Source organism: Pangasianodon hypophthalmus, chromosome 4 (assembly GCF_027358585.1).
Source record: "Pangasianodon hypophthalmus isolate fPanHyp1 chromosome 4, fPanHyp1.pri, whole genome shotgun sequence".
In the NCBI taxonomy this organism is placed as follows: domain Eukaryota; kingdom Metazoa; phylum Chordata; class Actinopteri; order Siluriformes; family Pangasiidae; genus Pangasianodon; species Pangasianodon hypophthalmus.
In genome coordinates, this window is record NC_069713.1 from 21,561,090 (window position 1) to 21,583,225 (window position 22,136).

General features: G+C 38.8%; 1 protein-coding gene across 1 annotated transcript; it reads left to right on the plus strand.

Moving 5' to 3' along the window:
* Positions 1-3,422: 3,422 nt before the first annotated feature.
* Positions 3,423-18,005, plus strand: arsj (arylsulfatase family, member J). Its single transcript, XM_026936124.3, has 2 exons — positions 3,423-3,907; positions 15,990-18,005. The coding sequence occupies exons 1-2, from the start codon at positions 3,549-3,551 to the stop codon at positions 17,395-17,397; spliced, it is 1,767 nt and encodes a 588-aa protein (XP_026791925.2). The 5' UTR covers positions 3,423-3,548; the 3' UTR covers positions 17,398-18,005.
* The last annotated feature ends 4,131 nt before the right edge of the window (positions 18,006-22,136 follow it).

Consider the following 22,136-nt stretch of genomic DNA (forward strand, 5'->3'; position numbering starts at 1 on the left):
TGCAGTAACGGCTGGTAATGCTCATGAAGTGACTCACCAGATAATGGGTTGCAGAATGCTGGTAAAATTTGATCATTGTTCTGTTTTGCCTTAAGGTCAAAAATCTGCAGGGGATGGTGAAATCAGATCAACGGAAAAGGGAAATTCTGGTCTTGAGCATGAGAGAACAGCAGGATAGCCTGCATGAATGTGCTGAGAGGCCATCTGGCAACCAGTACAGTACCGAGTGAGTCAGGCAATAGAGGGAGGATGCCTGAAATGTGTTATATTACTGCTTATAGAAACAAAACTATGCCTGAGGTTCACTGTGGCCCATGTTTGCTCTTTCGCTGTAACTGCACATTGCAAAGATAACGGATATGAAAAGTCTTCGCTATGGCCAGCAATCCTCAAAATGAAGAGGATGTGTTTGAATGGAATACACATTAAGCACATAATGTTGTAGGTGGTACAGAGGAGGCATACAGACAAGGGAAAGATTTTATTGTTTTAGCATGGATATGGAAAAATCCAATATGGAAAATGATACAACTGAATCCATGTAACATTACAAAACATACTGGTGCGCTGTAAACAGAGAAAAAAATCAAGGTTTTTTTTGTGTGCTTGGAGTGCTTGTGCATAAATTTATAGCAAAGCACTTTATTTTATACATAAATGGTTTTTAAAATTGCATGCTACCTAGAAACTATTCTAAAAATTCACAATGAATTGATTGTTCTTTTAGAGTTATCAGATCTATGTGGTTAGAGTTAAGGAAAAACTCAAGCTTAATGTAAGAGCTTTTAGTTACTAATCACCTGTAGCCTGATCTATCAGTCCAGGAGTACATTATACACCTTAATCCCAATTTGAACGGGTTTCAGCTGCTTATATGGTAAATGCCAAGCCTCCGTTTCTTCTCGAGTTTTCATGAGAAAGGTATAAGTAAGCAAATGTGTCCGGTGTTCTCACATTCATTTGGCAGCACTAGCTGATTCCTAGATGTGAGTCACGCAGAAAATGCAAGACAGAGACAAAGTGGCAGGACTATGTAGAATATGATTTCCAGTTGAATTTTTCTTAGATCATATTAAGTGATGCCCTCTTTGTTCACTCTATCATCCTTCAACCACCAACCCCCGTAGACACCCCCCCCCAAAAAAAAAAAAAAAAAAACTCCAACCACCCACTCCCAATCCTCGCTGACATCATGACGACTGATCATGAGGATAGATTGGAGGGCTAAAATTTATCAATAGCTCTCAACTATTCGGGCTGAGCAATGCTGCAATTATGAGGTCCTGAAGACATAATATGAATGGTACGCAGACGGACAACCACATTAATGTTTTCTTATTTATTTATTTTTTTGTGCTTCAAGTCAGTAATGCTGGTTTCATGCTGTGTTTCCTCTGAACACCAAACATGGTAAACACAAAAGGTTTAACCCTTTCTTTTAAACCAAAACAACACTAAACTTATGTTCTGTTGTCTGTCCTTTTGTGTACCTTGTACTTTGTTCGGACAGTGTGTGTGTGTAGTCTATGTGTGTGCAGTCTACTTTACAAGGCATTTTGGAGGAAAAGGATGATAAAGTAAATAATCCACCATGTTCACATTCATTACACCCAAGACTGTGTTTCGCATACGGCTTCTCAATCACTGCTGTTTTAATATCGGCCCAAATGGAGATCAAATCTAGAGGGCATTTCACTCGGTGTAATCACCTGACATGACTCACTGACAGGCTGCATGAATTTACAGTCTGAGCTAGAAAGAAATCAGCCCCAGCTTCGCTTCTTCAAGCCATTCTGTGTATGTTTCTTATGACCAATTGTGGTGCTGTTGCTGTGGTTCCAAAAATAATCTGTATAATTTGTCATCAGCAAGTACTCTGATGTGTATGCTAAAAATGAACCCTTGTAGTCTAGTCCATTTATACTGTATGCCCCGGTTTCCAACAAAGTTTAGTGCATGGAATATTGACTTATCACAGCCAGCTTCAAGAGCTCTTAGATTACACAGATGAAGGACTTTTGTCTTTTATCCAAAAATGTCTTGTTTTTCTAAATAATTCACGGCTGATACTGAACAGAACTCAAGCATTGATTGTAAGGAAACATCTCAGATCAGGGGGTCCACGGGGGTGGCAGCTGCACAATCAGTTGTTCCTCCTAGTCTGCTTGAGTAAACAAATTACATAAGAGTAACAGATCTGGCAAATATGTGATTTAAGGTAGATCCATAATGAGGATCAAATGATTGTACAGCTGCCACCCAGTTCTACCTTAAATCACAGGTTTGCCAGGTCTGTTACTCTTATTCTATTAGTGCAGACTTAATGTGTCTAGCTATTTGATTGTAGGCTTGTAGGTACACTAGTATTAGAGCAGCTGGGAAGCTAACACAGCAATGTGATTATGTGGCCATTCATTTTTTCACTGAGAAACAAAGCAGATATTCCCTGTATACAGTTGGGGAGTTAAACTGCCTACTGTTCTTCAGAAAAATCCTCCAGGTCCTGGACATTCTTTGCTTTTCCAGCATCTTCTGCATATTTGACGCCTTTCCAGCAGTAGCCATATGATTTTTAGATCCATCTTTTCACACTGAGCACAACTGAGGGATTCATACACAACTATTACAAAAGGTGCAAACATTCACTGATACTCAAGAAGGCAACACACTATGTTAAGAGCCGGGGGGTGTAAACTTTTGAACAGGATGATCGGTGTAAATTGTTATTATTCTGTTTAAAGATCTAATTTTTTTCATTTAGTACTGCCCTTCAGAAGCTACATAAAATATTTACATGTTTCCCAGAAGACAAAATAATAACAACTTACTGAAGAACAGAGGGCAGTTTAACTGCTCAGGACAAACAAGAAACTCATGAAACATAAACATAAAACATAAAAACAGTCTTTGATCATCCAGGTAGCAACACACAGTATTAAGAATCAAGCATGTGTAAACGTTTGACTGGTTTATTTGTGTAAATTCAGTTATTATTATGTCTCGTGGACTATATGTAAACATCTGCTGTGTGAAATAGCTCATTCAGGGCAGCACTAAATAAAAAACAAAATGCAGTTTTTATCATCCATCTTTTTTTTCTTTTTTTTCTTTCTTTTTTTTTTTTTTTTTTAACATTTTGCAGATTCTGCAAGGCGAATATAAACTTCCCCCAGTGACCCCAACTGTATAAAAACCAAAACAAAACACGATGAGCATTAGTAACAGGGAGGTATGACACTAGTGTTGTTATTATATGTGATTTTTTTTAATCATAAGAATTTTAAATGCTTGCATTTCTATGTGTGTTCATCATGTTTTCTCCAAAAAAAAAACCAAAAAACATTTAAAGTCGCTAAACCTAATTGCCAAGCGCTTCTGCTCCACCCGCTGGCGCGCGCCGCCTCAAGCTGAAACCATACAGACACACACACACACACACATACACACACGCACGCACACATACACGCACGCGCGCGTGTGCGCGCGCTCCGACCATGCCGCGCAGACAGACAGCGCGCTGTGAATGAGGCAGCAGTATGTAGCCCTTCATGAGCCACTTGGACTTCCACAGTGAAGGCGCATGGTGTGAGCGGCGAGGCGCTGAAGAGGCGGCCATGTTGGTGCTCGGGGTTTTGGCCGGATTCTGCCTCTGCAGCGCGGCCGCCTCCGGATACGGGAGATGGACGCAGAACTTTCGCACCAGCTCGAATGAAGTGGACAAGCCCAGCTCGCAGCCGCACATCATTTTCGTTATGGTGGACGACCAGGGCTTCAGGGACGTGGGATATCACGGGTCCGAAATCAAGACGCCGACACTGGACTGGCTCGCGGCTAACGGAGTGAAACTGGAGAATTACTACGTGCAGCCGCTGTGCAGTCCATCCCGCAGTCAGCTCATGACCGGCAGGTGAGCACATTACAGCCACTCACAGTCCTGTCAGCTCCTCCAGCACGACCTGCTGTGCTTCCTGAGTTAACTGCGTGTTGTATTAGGCAGTATGCATACTGACAGTACCTCTGTAGAGCCGGAACACTTCCCTCTGCACCTGTACAATAAAATAAACCACAGCACATAGGAGTGCTGTTACTGGCAGTACTTTACTGCAGCATGCTGGTGCAGTAGAGCCCACAAATCTGCATAAAGCATGCCAATTCTGCGCTCATATTTGAAAATGAAGAACTCCTGTCTTCACTAAAGGGCTCAGATCTACACTACAGTGTGTACATTTTACAATAAATTCCTTATTTCTGCACTATAGTACTGAAATCTACACTACAGTGTGTACATTTTACAATAAAGTCGTTATTTCTGCACTATAGTACTGAAATCTACACTACAGTGTGTACATTTTACAATAAATTCCTTATTTCTGCACTATAGTACTGAAATCTATACCACAGTGTGTACATTTTACAATAAATTCCTTATTTCTGCACTATAGTACTGAAATCTACACTACAGTGTGTACATTTTACAATAAATTCCTTATTTCTGCACTATAGTACTGAAATCTACACTACAGTGTGTACATTTTACAATAAAGTCGTTATTTCTGCACTATAGTACTGAAATCTACACTACAGTGTGTACATTTTACAATAAATTCCTTATTTCTGCACTATAGTACTGAAATCTATACCACAGTGTGTACATTTTACAATAAATTCCTTATTTCTGCACTATAGTACTGAAATCTACACTACAGTGTTTACATTTTACAATAAAGTCCTCATTGCTGCACTATAGTACTGAAATCTACACTAAAGCATGTATATTTTACGGCAAAGACATCATTTCTGAACTACAGTACTGAAATCTGAACTACAGTACTGAAATCTGAACTACAGTACTGAAATCTGCACTACAGTACTGAAATCTGCACTACAGTACTGAAATCTGCACTAAAGTATGTATATTTTATAGCAGACATCATTTCTGAACTATAGTACTGAAATCTACACTGAAGTGTATATATGTTACAGCAAAGACATCATTTCTGAACTACTGTACTGAACTCTGCACTATATAAGTATAATAAGAATGTATATTTTTACAGTAAAGCTCTCATGTCTCCAATAAAAATCTAAATGATTAAAATAATCAAAGTGTACGCATTTTGCAATAAAGAACTCTGAAATAAATTCTGAACTAAAGCATGTATATGCTGTAACAAAGTGCTGCAGTCTGTTTCAGTGATAGCTCACACATCAGCCATGGGTAACCCTACATGTGTTGTTCATTTCCACAGAATCTACAGAAATGCTGTCATGCATACTGTCATAATCAACTAATTTCAGATTACATCTGCATGCCTGCATTCAGGATATCATTACGCAGGATAACACACTTCTTTGACCTCACTGGTGAACAGTTGTGGACAAAACAATTGTGGCCATTAAAGAAACATTACACAACATGCCACAATATAAATCATGCAAAACACCATGCACAACCCTTGATGTTACATTTAACACCTTAGATTCCCTCATCAGAGACTGCACAGACATTGTAGTAGACATTTATAGGAAAATACTGCATGGTAATGGAAATCTACCAAATATTAACTCATTCTGCAAAGCACATTTCCAAGCTTGTGTGCCTTCAGGTTATTAAGCAAGGAATAATATGACAGGCTGATAGGCTGACAGGCTGTGCTGTTATAGGAAAATAATCCACCAGGGGGTGATGTGATATGGCTTGAAGTCGATTATTTTCCAGTAACAGCTTGGCCTGAAGTGTTTTATTCTTCTCATGCCACAGCAATTTGCCAAATGTTACAATTTTTTAATTTAATAATGAATAAGGCATCATACTTTTAACCATTTATACTCAATCATGCACTTTTAGTAACCACTTCATCCAGGGACACAGTGGATCCAGAGACTATCTGAGAACACTCGGGATGAGGCAGGACCACACGCTGTCCATTACCGCGCACACACACACACACACACACACACACACACACACACACACACACACAAATGCACACAAATTTACAATTACGGGCAATCTATCTTTGCCAGTCCACCTGTGGGCATGTTTTTAGGAGGTGGGATGAAAACAGAAAACCCAAAGGAAGTACACACATACATAAGATAAGATATATTTTACATCGTGGGGACATGGGAACATGCACAGAAACTCTACACAATCACCATAACGGTTTATGATTACAGTTAATGTTCTGGAGTGTCCATGAGACAATTAAGTTCCTGTTATCACTTATGTTCTAACAGATATTAGCAGTTCCCTCACCAGCCCCACCAGTTTTTCTTTGTTAAATAACAACAAGCACGGTGGCTTAGTGGTTAGCACTGTCTGGGGTTGGGGGTTCGAATCCTGCCTCCGCCCTGTATGCGCAGAGCTTGTATGTTCTCCCTGTGCTTCGGAGTTTACTCTGGTTTCCTCCCCCAGTCCAAAAACATGCATTGTAGGCTGACTGGCATTTACAAATTGTCCGTAGTGTGTGAGTGTGTGTGCGATTGTGCCCTAAGATGAGTTGGCACCTCCTACAGGGTGTCCCTGCCTTCTGCCCGAGTGCTCGAGTCCCCTGGGATAGGCTCCAGGCTCCCCCGTGACCCTGTGTAGGATAAGTAGCACAGAGAATGGGTGGATGGATTAGTAGGCTTAGGTTATGTAGAGTGGCCTTCATACAAGTCTCTGTGATTTAGTTCTTACTATAGGAATTATAACGCATTAGAGCTAGCATGGTAATATAAACATATCATTTGAATTACAGCTGGCACTATTGTCAGAGTTATGCGGTTCTAGAAAATGAATCAACACCTTCTGATCCATCAGATTTGAGACACTGTCTCAGTTTTTATAACACTGTGGTATAAAAAAAACTTTAATGTTGAGTAGCATGGTTGAGTGAATTCTTTAAAGCCCTGCACAGGACAGGAAACTTGCCAGGCTCCTGCTTTGAAGGTAATGAAAAAGAGGCTCCACTTTGGCAATCTTTAAGCACTACAGAATAAGTAGCAGGGTCTAGTGCCCATGTTGAAAGCTCTTTCTGACTTTAATAAAGTCTCCTCTTAGATAAAAGAAAGTAATGAGGCCGCAGGGTACAAGATATTTCGAATAAGGGGTGCTATTGTTTGGGTGTGTTTGCTTTCTGCTCAGGAATATTTGAAGAGATCTTTACATTGTGAACCAACGAGCAAAACCTTCATCTTACTTATATGTATAATAAATCAATGCAGAATGACTAGGTGGATAAACTGTGGTGTTGACATTAAATCAAGGGCGACAGTATCAGCAGGTAGTCAAACAACATTGTGGGCAATGTAGGAAACCATAAACCAAAGGGAAAGTACATGAAAGAAGTTTAAACCAAAAAAATGTCAACTCGGAATTTAATTACAAAAGAAATCTTGGATGCAATTGAAGATCACATTATAAAAATTAATAGCAAGTCATTCATGGTGGATTTTTCCTTTAAGCTTTAAATCAAGAGTTGCGAAATGTCTCAGCATGACTGGAATTAAAAAGAAAAAGGAGAGCTGTATCTCAGAGGAGTTAGATCCTCTTATTGAGAGAAGTCAGTGGATGGAAGGATTAACATTTTTGTCATCTACTTGACCTAAATAATAAGGTGCTTGTAGATCTGACATGGCTTATGTTGAAAAAATGCTGAAATACCTAAGAGGGTCTTTCACCTTGTCTGATGAAGCTTGTCATAAAGTCAGATTAGAGTGATGGGCCAAAAGAGTCAGTTCAAACCTTTCCAGATAAACTGTGAATTCTTGTCAGCCTCTTGGTGATTAATGCACATTTTGACAAAAGGTTTCAATTTATGTCATGATTGTGTTGATTAATTAGAACTAGACTGCGTACAATGGCCAAAAAAGCAAGAGAATCCTCTTCACACGTGCCGTGGCCTCCTAGAATTTCTGTTTAAGCCACATCCACACTTGACAACCTGCCCATGCCAGATAAGTAAAGTCAAAGTTTAAATTGTCCCTCTCATATCAGACAACGTCATTTTAATTAGGGATGTGATGAAAAAAAAACAAGTTTGTTTTTTTATTGGCAGGGGGGTTTCGCTCATGATCCAATATGATTTTGATTCAATGTGATTCATGAAAATCCAGTTGGTTGAGAAATATGTTCATATCCTTGTAATTATATATAGAGATTGTATTGTCAAGTTTAAATACACTATATGGCCAAAAGCACTGTATGTAGTCACACCCATATTTGGACATTCCCCCAACTCTTGCCACAAAGCTGTAAGCAAAAAAAAAAAAAAATGTTGAGAATGTCGTTGTATGCTGTAGCTTTAAGATGTCCCTTCACTGGAACTAAGAGGTCCAAACCTGTTCTAGTATGACACTGCCCCTGTGCACCAAAGCGAGCTCCATAAAGACATGGTTTGGCAGGTTTGGAGTGGAAGAACTCGAGTGGCCTGCACAGAGCCCTGACCTCAACCCCACTGAACAGCTTTGGGATGAACTGAAACGTCGACTGTGTGCCAGGCCTCCTCACCTGACTTCAGTGCCTGACCTCACTAATGCTCTTGTGTCTGAGTGGGCACAAATCCCCACAACCATGCTCCAAAATCTAGTGGAAAGCAGAGGAGTTACTACAGCAAAGGAGGGGCTAAATCCATATGGTTTTGGAACGGGATGTTCAACAAGCACATATGGGTGCGATGGTCATGTGTCTACATACTTTTGGCCATATAATGTATCATATTTATTTCAATTGGATGCACAAACTTTGTGAAAATGTCATTTGTTCATTTATTGATAGAATGCAGTCCAAAGAAAATCCATAAATTAAGACAGATAATACTAGCTATTCAATTAGAACAAAAGAAATGCTGCCATATAAAAGAGTGAAGAGTTTGTGTGTGTGTGTGTGTGTGTGTGTGCATGGCCTGCACAGAGCCCTGACCTCAACCCCACTGAATAGCTTTATTACATGGTATTAACTTTATGATAACATTAAGATGCAATGTGTTTGCAATTTTCTCAGTTTCACTAGCACTTCAATACTTTAATTCAATAAGTAAAACCCTTTAAAAAGAGCAAAATGCTTGCATGTCTTAGTTTTCATTTTGTAGTAACCATGTAGTACATTAGATCACGTAGTTCATGGAGTGGAAAAACAGAGAGGTTTAAAAAAGGAGGAACCAGGCAGATTGAATGATCTGTTAAGAAGACTCAGGAACTAGAAGAAGGTGTGACTGAATGAACGTTAGTGTGAGGGAAAGCCTGAGAGAGCAGCTTTTGTTGATTCAGGGTCTGTATGTAATTAACTGTAGCGTGGAGTCTAATATGTTTATTTAGACCAGATGTAGGAGGAACACTGTAGTGAGGAAGAACACAGGGCTGGCAGAGCTTCCAGCACAGATTGGGTAAGGATTTGTAGAGCCAGTGGCTGTGGTGGTCAAAAGACATATGTCTTGTGGATTATTTTGATTGCATACAAGGAGAGACTTTTGGTTTTACTGGGTGTGTGATAGGTTGGAAGTATGCTCCAGCGGTTACGTCAGCATGCCGGCGGGACGCCATGATTGGAGACCATGACAGGATTTGGACAGCAGCTTTTAGCAGTTGAAAGAGATCTTGGATCGGTTTCCACTTGTCTGTGGTGTCCCTCGACCACAGTTATAACTCTATAAACTATTAAAACTATTAACTGTAAAATTTACTCATTTTTACCTTAGCTCAGTATTTTTCCTCTTTAACGACACATTTTCAGCCCCTTTTCAAAACACATAAAGCCATAGCTTAATCTGATTAATCTATATTGCTACAGCTATGTTGGTCAGTGACCCTAACGTTGCACCCGTGACATAGGGGCTGTTGTTGCAGATTTATGACATTGTAAATTAGAGCTAATGGAGCGTAACACAGTGGAGTTTATATGTCTGGTGACCTGTTCAGTTTTACAAGCTTCTTTAAGGCATCAAAATATGTTCATTCATACTATATAACCTTTCTTTTTCACTGTGCTGAAACACCCACTAATGTGTACCTTCATCCCTTTAATCAAGGTGTTACAAAATCCTACAATGTGCAACAGGATTGAATGAATAAACACTTGTGAGTGTTTAATTAATTACCAAAGATGAAGAGGAAATCTTTTACACCTTCTGTTTTTATTATATTTATTAACTCATTGTTATTATTGTTAGTGGTGTCTGTTTGGTGTCTGTAATATCATATGTTTTGTCTTTAATTGCCTGCTGGTATAACAAAACAGTTTCCCTCAGGGATCAATAAAATACTATCTCCCTCTCTCTCTTTCTCTCTATCTCCCTCTATCTATCTATCTATCTATCTATCTAGCTTTCCTTTCACATGCCCATTAAAAGATTTATAGTTTGTACCCCAATATTTGCCCTGCCCCTTTAGCGATGTGATATATACTCTTTCCCATCGTATATGGTTCAACAAGTGGATATGGCTCAACAATGGGTAGGTTCAACAAACCAGACGTCATGTGAAAACTGTAATGAATTTACTGGTTGCACAATTGCACTATTTGTCCATGTAGTACACAGTTATAGAAGGGATTTATTTATAATTGCACTATCTGTTAGCACCCAGATGAGGACGGGTTCCCTTTCGAGTCTGTTTCCTCTCAAGGTTTCTTCCTCATATGGACTCAGGGAGTTTTTCCTTACCACTGTTGCCTCTGACTTGCTCATTAGGGATACATTCACATATTTACAATTTATTTTGATTTAATGTCCATTGTTAAAAGTGCTATACAAATAAAATTGAATAGGATTGAAATATATATATGGTTTACAGTTTGCTTAAGTAGTGAGCAATGTAATGATCTGAGACTATTGGAAAAAGCTATAAAAATAAAGAAGCTATGAAGGTGCTTTATATTGCCAAAAGTTTGCCAAAAAGGCTTCACAAAGGGGTAAATGTACCTTTATTGGATTTTTTTTTGTTAACAAACATGAGCTGAAACACAAATGCAATTAAAAAGTTTACTTCATGTTTCTAGTACACGAAACAAACTATTATAAGGGAATGGGTTTTACATCGCACACACTATCTCTGTGGATGACCATCAGAAACCTAAGTGGATAAGAATCTTTTTGTCTTCCAAGCCAAACTATGTCGATGTTGTTCAGCTCATTTCACTTTAATGAAAAAGCGTAAACAGATTCTGTAACTGTATTTAAAAAATGCGTTTACAGGCACAGCAAGTATTGTTGCAGTCTCATAGCTCCAGGCTCCCTGGCTTGATCCTGACCTTGGGTTATTGACTGTGTGGAGTTTCTGTGGTTTATGTTCTCCCCGTGTTCGAGTGGGTTTCCTCTGGGTCCTCTGGTTTCCTCACTCCTCCCAAAAACATGATCGTAGATGGATTGGCTAAGAAAAATTGCCCCTACGTATGAATGTGTGTGTGCATTGTGCCCTGCAATGGACTGGCATCCCATCTAGGGTGTATTCCCTCCTCATGCCTAGTATTCCTGAGATTCTCTAGATCCGCTGCAACCCTGTCCAGGATGAAATGGTTAAAAATGATGAATTGATTGATTGATTGATTGATTGATTAGAGATGTTCAAGTCCACACTGGGCCACTCAAGGACATTCACAAACTTGTGCCAATGTTATCTTGGCTGTGTGACTTGAGTCAGTGTTTTATTAGACAGTAAACCTTTGCCCCACTTTAAGTTCTTGGGTACTTTTGAGCATGTTTTTCTCTTTCCCTCAATTCTGACAAGCCTGACAGTTCTTGCTGCTGAAAAACATCCCCACAGAATGATGCTGCTCCTTTTCAGCTATACAACACTTTGCCAAAAATTATTTAATCATGACTCAAAAAAAAAAAAAAATTCTATCTCAGTTATTTCAGAACATATATGAATGAAATATGCTGGTATGTGTTAGTAATGTTGATATTACCTCTCTTCATTTGACTGCCACTCTACATTTGTCTACACACTGAATCTCACATTCTCACACTTGCTTGAGACACACCCCATTTTTTTAAGCATGTTTTCAAAATTGCAGGAAGGGCAGGGACTGATTATGTATATACTCTTGAGAATATAGGAAGCCACTGCGTTCTTCCATCTCTCCAAAGCTGTAAACATTTTCGATTCCTTTCTCCAGATGTGTGCCTCAACACAATCCTGTTCCCGAAGACTACGGGCAATTCTATTGAAATCATGGCTTGTTCTTCTTTTTTTGCTCTGACATGCAACATGCTCTGACAGAGATATGCCTTTCTGAATCACATCCAGTCAGTTGAATTGACCACAGGATAACTTTAATGATGCACTTTATGTTATGCACTTTAGCTCAATTTCAAGTGTTGAATAGCAAAGAGCTATACATTTCATTATAGAGTATTTATCTTTACCTTTCATTATGGAGTATTTATGTAGATTGTTGAATTTAATTCATGTTGGAGTAAAGCTATGATGTAAAGGAGTTAGCCTGTACAAGCTAAGTATCAAGGAGACAGTCTGCCTATCTTGTGTTATCATCACCCCTACTCACACTGTTTTAGTCTAAGCTAATCTTGTATGGGCTTATTGTATGGATAGTTTAGAGCTAAGCAGAAAACCAGCCAAGTGTGTTGGCAGGATTTCTATTGTAGCAGCCCAAGTTTAAACACATCCGTGGCCAGGATGTGTTTTTTTGTAGCTAAGAGTGTGGATAGGTCTACACGTAGTCACAAACATGCACCTTTTTAATGCTCAGTATGTCTTGTGTTCTGTATTAGCTCATTAAAAATATAGGACCTAATATATATATATATATATAGTAGAGTTTAGATGCACATCTCTACCATGTACTACTCCCAAACATTTTTACATTCTCTCCAAAGCTCATGGCATAGGGACTCTATAAATTAACTGAACAGTGGGATGGTAGCCAGCACAGCTGTATGTGTGTGTGTATGTGTGTGTGTTTGTGAGAGAGAGAGAGAGAGAGAGAGAGATGTTTGTGCAGTAAAAGAACAGCAACCCCTTACTTGTGTCTTGACAAATACATAGTATGTGTGGCTCTAAAAATACATTATTAAATGAAAAATAGTTGCATGCATTTTGTTAAATTATTTGGAATTTGAATTTGATTGGTTGTAGATTGTAAGCATTTTAAGCTATTCTTTATCTGGTGTCAAACTGGCGCCCATCTGCTTGTCCAATCTTACATTCCTCACTCCTCTAATAGCTACATACCTTTCCTGTTAGTTTCACTGCAGCTACTGAATAATTAATAGTAGTTACTGAATAATATGCTCTAAAAGAAATACCTATAATACTTTAAGGGGTTAAACTGAGGTGAATGTTATCTACCTGCTGTTGAGCTAACACACACACAGAGACATAGATATGAGGAAATCTAACAGGAACAAACAGAATCAAAGAGTTGGAAGCGATTTTATATTTAGTGTACAAATACTGCAAACTAGGCCTTAAATAACATTTTAAGTAGAATTTTTAAAGTCTTCAAAGCATTAAATTTAACCTTACTATACCTGTAGGCACTAGGGTGTTGAAGTAAATAAAGCATTGCTCTAGCCCTGTCACTGCACTTTTCATTCTTCTCTCTCTCTCTCTCTCTCTCTCTCTCTTTCTCTCTCTCACAATATACTGCACTAAATAACTGGTACACCATCAATGGTGCCATCACTATTTCGTATATGCTATGTAGTACGTAATACTTAACATGGAATAAAATGGTTGGAATGACCTGTGCTTTGGCAATGGTTAACTTAAAAAAAAATCTAATTAAATGTACTTTTATACTCGAAGGCAGATATTAATCTATGGGTGCCTTGTATCTTTAAAGGTTGTAGTTAATAGTATGACTTATGTGGGGTGGCATAGTGTTGTCTCACAGCTCCATTCCCTGGATCAATCCTGAGCTCGGGTTACTGTCTTTGTGGAGTTTTGCATGTTCTTCCTGTGTCTGCATGGGTTTCTTTCGGGTTCTCCAGCTTCTTCCAACCTCCCAGAAACATGCTGGTAGGTGGATTGGCTGCTCTAAATTGCCCCTAGGTCTGAATGTGTATGTGTGTGTTGTGCTATTTTAGTGCCCAGGGTATATTCCCACCTTGCATCTAGTGTTCCTGGGATAGACTCCAGGTTCACCATGACCCTGACCTGGATAACTGAAGGTAGATGAATGAATGAATGAATTAATTAATAATGACTGGTGATTGTCTGTACAATAAAATATATGCCTTTTAATTCAGTTTAAATGGTGCAATAAGAATGTTTCATATCTCTGACAGACATATACTTTCTGAACACCTCAAGCCCCTTTCCCCCTCCTCAGCAACCCTAGTAGTCACTCTGCAGATCTCACTACAACATGCATGCTTGTGGATGTAGTAATTACTGTTTGTGTTTTAGCACCAGCAGAGACACTAGAACATTGTGAAACTATGCCAATGTTTACAGGTTGTTCTTCAACCTGCATGTTGCCACAAACCCTTCAAGAACAACTAGAGCTCTTATTCCACTCCTTACTTTATGAGAGGATGCCTGTTTGTTGGGTACTGAAAGACAGGAGGAGGGGTGATGAAGAGAGGGATAGATGACAGAGATGAAGGGAAAGGAGAATGACTGAGAAAATAATGAGGGGAGCCTGGTTGTCTGGGCATTCAGAAAGGCAGACAAGAGGCACCAATATCTTTTTTTCTGTGTTTTCCAGAGGAAAGCAGTAAAAAATTGTTGAAGTAATTTTGATGTTGTTTGCCAGCTTCATGTTAAGTATTTGCATAATTTTTTAACTGCATGATAGATTAACACCCTACCCACCAGGCTGTAGAAAACAATACATATTCATTTCTGATCATTAATTCTAATGTCATAATTAGATCATTTTATCAAATGTATTTACGTTTTATGAGGGAATTTATGGGAGAGTTACAGCATTGTTAGAGCTGTTGGCTAGGTGTTTACTACTGTTTATGTTATATTCACCTTGACGAAATTCGTAGTTAAATGTCCTTTAGGTAATGTGTAAAAATAGGTAAGAATATTTTGGTTGTTGTAGTCGGATTTGTGTTTGTCTGATATATTTATCATGATTCTAGTTATGACAGCTATGAGGCCATGTCTATTACATAAGTTTTAGCTGAAATTGTTACTTGACCAACTTAACATTTTCTGTCCAGCTGTTCTTTAGCCTGCATACACCTGCGTTTCCCAGAAATATATATTAACATTAACATCACATGCGATGTACCAAACTCTAGGATGTCTAACAAAGTATATTTGGTGACAATTGGTTGAATATGACGTGAGTTACAGCTGGTTGTGAGCAGACCTGCATCTTTACATAGAGAAGTACTGCTTTACAATATAAACCTGCTCCTCCCAACATGGCAAATATGTTGAGGTATAATACTAGCTCAGAACTTTGAACCATTCTAGATCAAACTGACAGTTTTTCTTAAATCTGTCAGTTTGATCTAGAATGGATTTACCAATACCTACTTAGCAGACAAAACAAGTATTAAACCTGTGTATTTACTGAGTATTTTTGTGAACTTTTTTTTTAAATTATTAAAAGACAAGTGATTTAGTACAGCAAATCTTTGTAAATCTCAATGTATACTAGAGCCATTAATTTATGTAAGAACTAAGGCGGTGTGTAGTTTTTGTCTGTGGTATTCATCTTAGTGTTTTGTCTTCTTACTAACTGAGGTGTGAATCAAACCATGCATTACAAAAACACAGCAACTCCTTCCAGACAAAACAAGACATGTTTACATGAACTTCAAAAGAAAGAGCTTAATTAAACAAAATTCCATTAAATTCTACAAAATACCAGCTGTTGTAGTGATATCATATGTGTGCTATGTCTGTGGTTTTCAGATTCTACCTGTGATGTATAGATGTCTAGATATGACTGGCATAGATGATTTTATTTTGTTGGTAAAGCAAAGCAGTACTTGTGCAACGTAATCCTAAAACATACATGATTCTTAATTTATTGTATTCAGATTTGAATTATAATTTGTTTATATTTGTTTCTACCATAGGTATCAAATTCACACTGGGCTCCAACACTCCATAATCCGCCCCACCCAACCCAACTGCCTCCCACTAGAAAACATCACCCTCCCCCAAAAGCTGAAGAATGCAGGATATGCTACACACATGGTTGGCAAGTGGCACCTTGGTTTCTACAAGCGTAGCTGCATGCCTACACAGCGTGGCTTTGACACCTTTTTCGGCTCCCTTCTAGGGAGTGGTGACTACTACAGCCACTACAAATGTGACAGCCCTGGAATGTGTGGCTTTGACCTGCATGAAGGCGAGGAAGCTGCGTGGGAGCAAGACCGAGGCATCTATTCCACCCACATGTATACTCAAAAGGCAGTACGTATTCTAGCATCACACAACCCCAGACAACCTATCTTCCTGTACCTGGCATACCAGGCAGTGCACTCGCCTCTGCAGGTTCCCGCTCGCTATCTGGAACGCTATAAATCCATCCCAAATCTGCAACGACGCAAGTACGCAGCCATGGTCAGCTGCTTGGACGAGGCTATGCGCAACTTAACTCTTGCACTCAAACGCTATGGCTACTATGACAACATGGTCTTGGTGTACTCTTCGGACAATGGGGGTCAACCTCTGGCAGGTGGCAGTAATTGGCCACTAAGAGGTAGTAAGGGAACTTACTGGGAGGGTGGTATACGGGCAGTGGGGTTTGTGCACAGCCCCCTACTTGTGAGGAGAGGTACTTGTAAAGCCCTAATCCACATTACTGACTGGTACCCTACCCTGGTAACACTTGGTGAAGGTACGCTTGATGAGAATCAGAACCTGGATGGCTATGACGTTTGGGAGTCGATCAGCGAAGGGCTCCCGTCTCCACGTCATGACATTCTCCATAACATAGATCCCATCTTCACCAAAGCTAAGAATGGCTCCTGGAAGGCAGGATATGGAATCTGGAACACAGCAATCCAGGCAGCTCTCCGTGTTGGGGACTGGAAGCTCCTGACAGGTGTTCCAGGCTACAGCGACTGGGTTCCACCACAAACCTTTTCCAACCAGATGTTGAGCAATCGCTGGCACAGTGAGCGTGTGCGCTGGGATCGAGGCAAGACGATTTGGCTGTTTAACATCACAGCTGACCCTTTTGAGCGTGTGGATCTGTCGAGGCGTTACCCACACATAGTGAAAAAGATGCTACTCAGACTTTTGCATTACAACAAGACAGCTGTGCCATGCCGCTACCCACCCAAGGACTATCGGTCCAATCCTCAGTACAACGGAGGGGTCTGGGGACCTTGGTACTCAGATGTAGATGAACAGGAGAATGAAAATAATAGCATTCTTGCCAATAATTTACAGAAGATTAAAAAAGAGAAAAAAGCGAAACATAAAGGGAAGTTGAAAAGGAAAGCTGAAGACTTCTTGGTCCTTCATTTGCAGTGACTTATGTTTTCCCTTTAAAGACTCCAGTACTCAGGGACTGACAGGCAGACGTGATCTGTTCACATGATTTTTCACTGACAGAGTTTTATATTTCGATAGATTTACCTCTAGTTAGATATTTTAGATGTAAGCAACAGGAATCGGTTGTTATGCTTCTGATTCTTATGAAGAAACCCACTTAAACACTGCTGTTTTTCCAGCTTAGAATTGGACAATGTTTCTTAGAGCTTTAAGAAAAAGATATATATATTTATTTTTAACATTTTATTGCATGCTCAACCTTCCTTGGCCTTCATATTGTTTTACGACTTGTAGATTAATAATAGGTTCGAAAGAAATTACAATATATATCAAATAAGAGGCATAATTGTTTGTCAAACTAATCAAATAAGGAAGAATATTACATTCTGTGCCTGAGCAGATGCAGTTTATTCCCAGAATCAAAACCACATAAAACAGTAGTTTTACTGATAAACCTTAATATAATTGACGTTTCACACTTAGAATTTTCCAGTACTGTGTTTGTCTTTTGTTTGTTCCTTTGTGTTGTGTGGTCCAGTACCAGTTAAAGTTGAATGTAAAGCAATAAAACAAAAATGTGAACTCTTCATATCCTTCCTCCATCTTGCTCTCTGTCAGTCTTCATCCTGTTTAGACATGGCCCATCTGTTGGACCCTTGTGTGCTTATATTAAGGGATGTGAAAGTTTACCTTGTATATATTTAATCATGAAAGCATGATAAACATTTATCAGAGTTGAGTGAACAGTCTTATGTCTACTTGCACAAGAAATTGAACTATTCTTTAAGATTAACTAACATTTTCTGTCACTTTGGAAAAGAACAGAGGCCGCTTTGTGGTAATTTGATTGCAGCCTCACGACTGCTAATAACAGATAATGATTCCTAACAACAGCATTATTTTTAGGTTTATGGCTGTCTGCATGCCATCAACATATGTTTTCTTTCAGATAGATGGATCACATTACATAGGGAACACACACAAAATGTATTAACAATGTTGGAGCTTTCAATAATAGTATGTACTTAAGATTACGAGACATTTTACTACAACATTACAAACAGCTGCATAGCACATTTTAGTGCTACAACTGGATTCGTAAAATAGCATCGTTGCCTGGTTACATTAATCATGTAATCCATACTAAGCATCTGAATTTCTTCAGCAGAGACACTGTCACTGAGCTTACCAACAGAGAACATGGGAAGTGTGTGTATTACTTTTCTATCAGGTACTATCACTGTTTCTAGACCTCTGTAGTATCTGTATTTCTGTAGGCTCTTGCAGAGGTTACAAGAAGAATATCCTAGCAGGCGGAGAGCAAAATGTGAATTTACAATTCAAAGTTCACCTAGATAAAGTCATCAGAAAGGGAAAGTAACTGCTGTCAGACGCAAATGCACACCTTTCTCAACCTTCAGTGAATTGACTTATCAGCCTAGTGAATACTACTCATGTTTGCTCTGACCACTGCTTTATCTGAAAAAGCAGAAAAGCATAGTTTTAAGGTGAATATAATTGCTACAGCTAATCTGTAGATACTGGCACCTCTGCTCATGTATACAGAAAAGGGCAGGAGCCCTGTCCTCCACTCGTGTTCAGCTACCCTGTAACACTGTGTGAGTTAGCCTTCATCCTCCCAGGTTGGCAGCTGTGCAGTAGGAGAGAGGTGCAGTGTTTCTGAGTGAACAAGTAGTCAGCTTTAAAATAAAACTATTCTTACATTTTCCCTTAGCAAATAAGATAAATATTTGAACTAATGTTACGGTGTTATGTCATGTTATTTAATGCTGTCCTCTTGTAAAATATGGTAGGATAGCCACATATTACAATATTGTTGTGCACAATTATTACTGCTGTGAATTTTTCATTCTGTTCCACTTCTGAGACATGTTAGAGTATCATGTATTTCACCCACCTCTTAAATATATGTGTAAAGTCTGCAGGCAGGCATTACTCATGGTGAGCTTTTCCACAGGACCTCCCATTCAGGTGAAAAAGGTCTGTAAAGCTTCTGAGGTTTTTGGATGACAGTTCACCCTCATGAACTAAGGGTTAGCACATTTATCATCCATTAGAAAGGCCAGATTAGTTTCAGAGGGAAAATATTAATGACAAATGTGGGTGTTGGTTGCAGAATATATGTGAAATGACGTAATGTTCCTGTTGTAGAGCTATATCTGTTAACAGGCTCACTCACCCGCAGAAGAATTGTGATCCTGATTACTAAGGAAAACCATGCCAAAGTTTTACAAACCTAACTAGAAACCATTTTTATGGGGTCGATTTAGAACTATCCATCATCAACCGTGATATTTCAGATGCATTAAAGTAATGAAAAACAAACCAAATGACTTTGTAGAAGTAATAAACTTCTAAAGAGAATTGGTTCAAGAACCCGTCCTTACTTTCATAAGACTTCTCCTATCACCTTCCCAACCCCCTTCCCAAATAAAAAAATAAAGAAAAATAGCCCCATCCTGCCAGCACCCATACTGTAAGGCTTTTTCTTTGATGAAACACTTTATATTTAAAAGCTACAGCATTACATCCAAATACAAACTTTCAGCCAAAAAGCAGGGAAGACTTTTCCACAGGAAAATTCACAAGGTACTTTTGCCTCACAGCGAATCAAACCCTGGCCACCTCCTATGGGTTAAATCACGGCAGACCATAAACTGAGAGTAACTAGCGTAATTGTTTCTGGTAGGTATTCAACAGCATTACTTAATCCCCATCTGTTCAAAGTGAGAAGTATTCTATAGCGATAGGCCTGTGTGCTTTTTAATAAAATGACATATATAATGACATATCATCTATTCAGCATATAGCCTACTATTCTAATATGTGTGTGTCTATAAGATATAAAGTTAGAGAAAGTGGGTTAGGCAGTGTTTTTTTATTACAAACATTACAAACAGAAACTGTGTGAAGTCTCTTGTGTTGTTGTTTAGAACAAATACCTTATCAAATTCCTTCTTTGTAATTTAAATTGGTTATTGTTATTGAAATGAGGAATGATCATTAGATCAGCCCTGGAAGAGTAACATGATGTTAAAAGTTGTCCCTCACAGTTTTGTATTACATTTAGATTAGTGAGGGAAAGAAAAACAATTAACACAAAAAGGTAAATGATGTGTTCTAGCCATTCCAACTGATAAGTCACATTCAAGCCAGTTAACTGATTATATTAATTTTTTGCAGCCATACTACTAAAGACAAAACATATTACAAATTGAGGCTTCCTCACAGAAATAGACTTAACAAGTTAGTTGGCTTCAGGAATTACTACAGTATTGAATCAGCACATCTGTCAAGAGCTTCAGAATCACTTGTATCCCAGGCATGAGAAATATCCTGGTGGTGTAATATAAAATTCCCCCTTTTTTACATCATGGTGGAATTACAGTTGAAGAAAACCAGCAGCTGCTTTTGACCCACAATGCATGCTGCCAAGTGTTATGCAAGGAGTTCAGACTTATTAGATTTGCTTGCTCTGTACTCTTTTATAATGACTATGAAACATGAGCCCAATTCACAGGCTCTTTTGCCACAAACACTATTGCCTCCCTTACAAGATACTCCTATACACAAGGCTAAACAACCTGAGTGGTTTCCTGAACAGCTAAATGATGTCAAAAGCCTCGCCCAATCTCCATGTCTAAACATCACTGAGCTTTTATAGAATGTTTCACTTCTTATGTTCCTCAGAGATTTTCTTCTCCTTGATCTCTAAAAGAAATGGACTTTAAGTAGTGGAAAAATGCACCAGAAAGGAATGGCTGCATTCCAGCAGGACTCAAAGCAGAGGTTGGCTATACTACTTACGAGGGACTTGGCAACTACTTATTGTTAGTATACATTACTATGTCAAGTCCTGATTGGCCTCTTTCTCTCTCTCTCTCTCTCATATGTATGTGTGTGTATATATATATATATATGTATATAAATGATTTCTAAAAAAATTTTTATAAAAAAATTATTAGCAATCAGACCAAATGTCTTCAGCTCTAACAAGCTTATACAACCAGGCCTAGGTAATCTTGCCAGTCTCCCTTCTAAAGATTTTGCTGTAATTCACCACAGCTGTCTCTGAAATGCAAACCTCATGTGAAGCAACACTGGTATGTACTAAAGTTCCAACCACTTAATGCACGAAAAGACTTGCAGACTGACACACTACTGACCGCACATGGAACTGAGCCACGGAGCTTTCTTCAGTCTTTGATCTTTTCACTTTCTCATTGCATATCATAAGTTTGGTGGCATGGGAAAACCCTTCACTGGTGAACATTTGACATTTTCTACTATAGTATATAGAACTGAAACTGGAGTTTTATTTGAACATATGTAACTCAACCAGAAGTAAAGTTATAGCATTTTACAATCTGGTTATGCACAAAAGTGAAAAGTGAGAAAAGTCTTTGTTATCTCTTCTGTCTTTGTTATCTCTTCACTCAACTGGTCTCTGTGAATGTATCCTTCTTTGTTTTATTTGCATCACAGACATTTTGACAGCTGGTATTTGATTTCAAACTAAATTGTTGTACATACACTATTTCACTGTGGCACATAACTATACAAAAAAACTGACAGCTTGACATTCATTGCATGAGAAAAGCACACATCTAGCAACGTTTTTGACGTGCACGCAGGCTGACTGCATTGTTAAACTGGCTCCTTACCTGATGGGATATTTGCAGGCATACAGTCAAGGC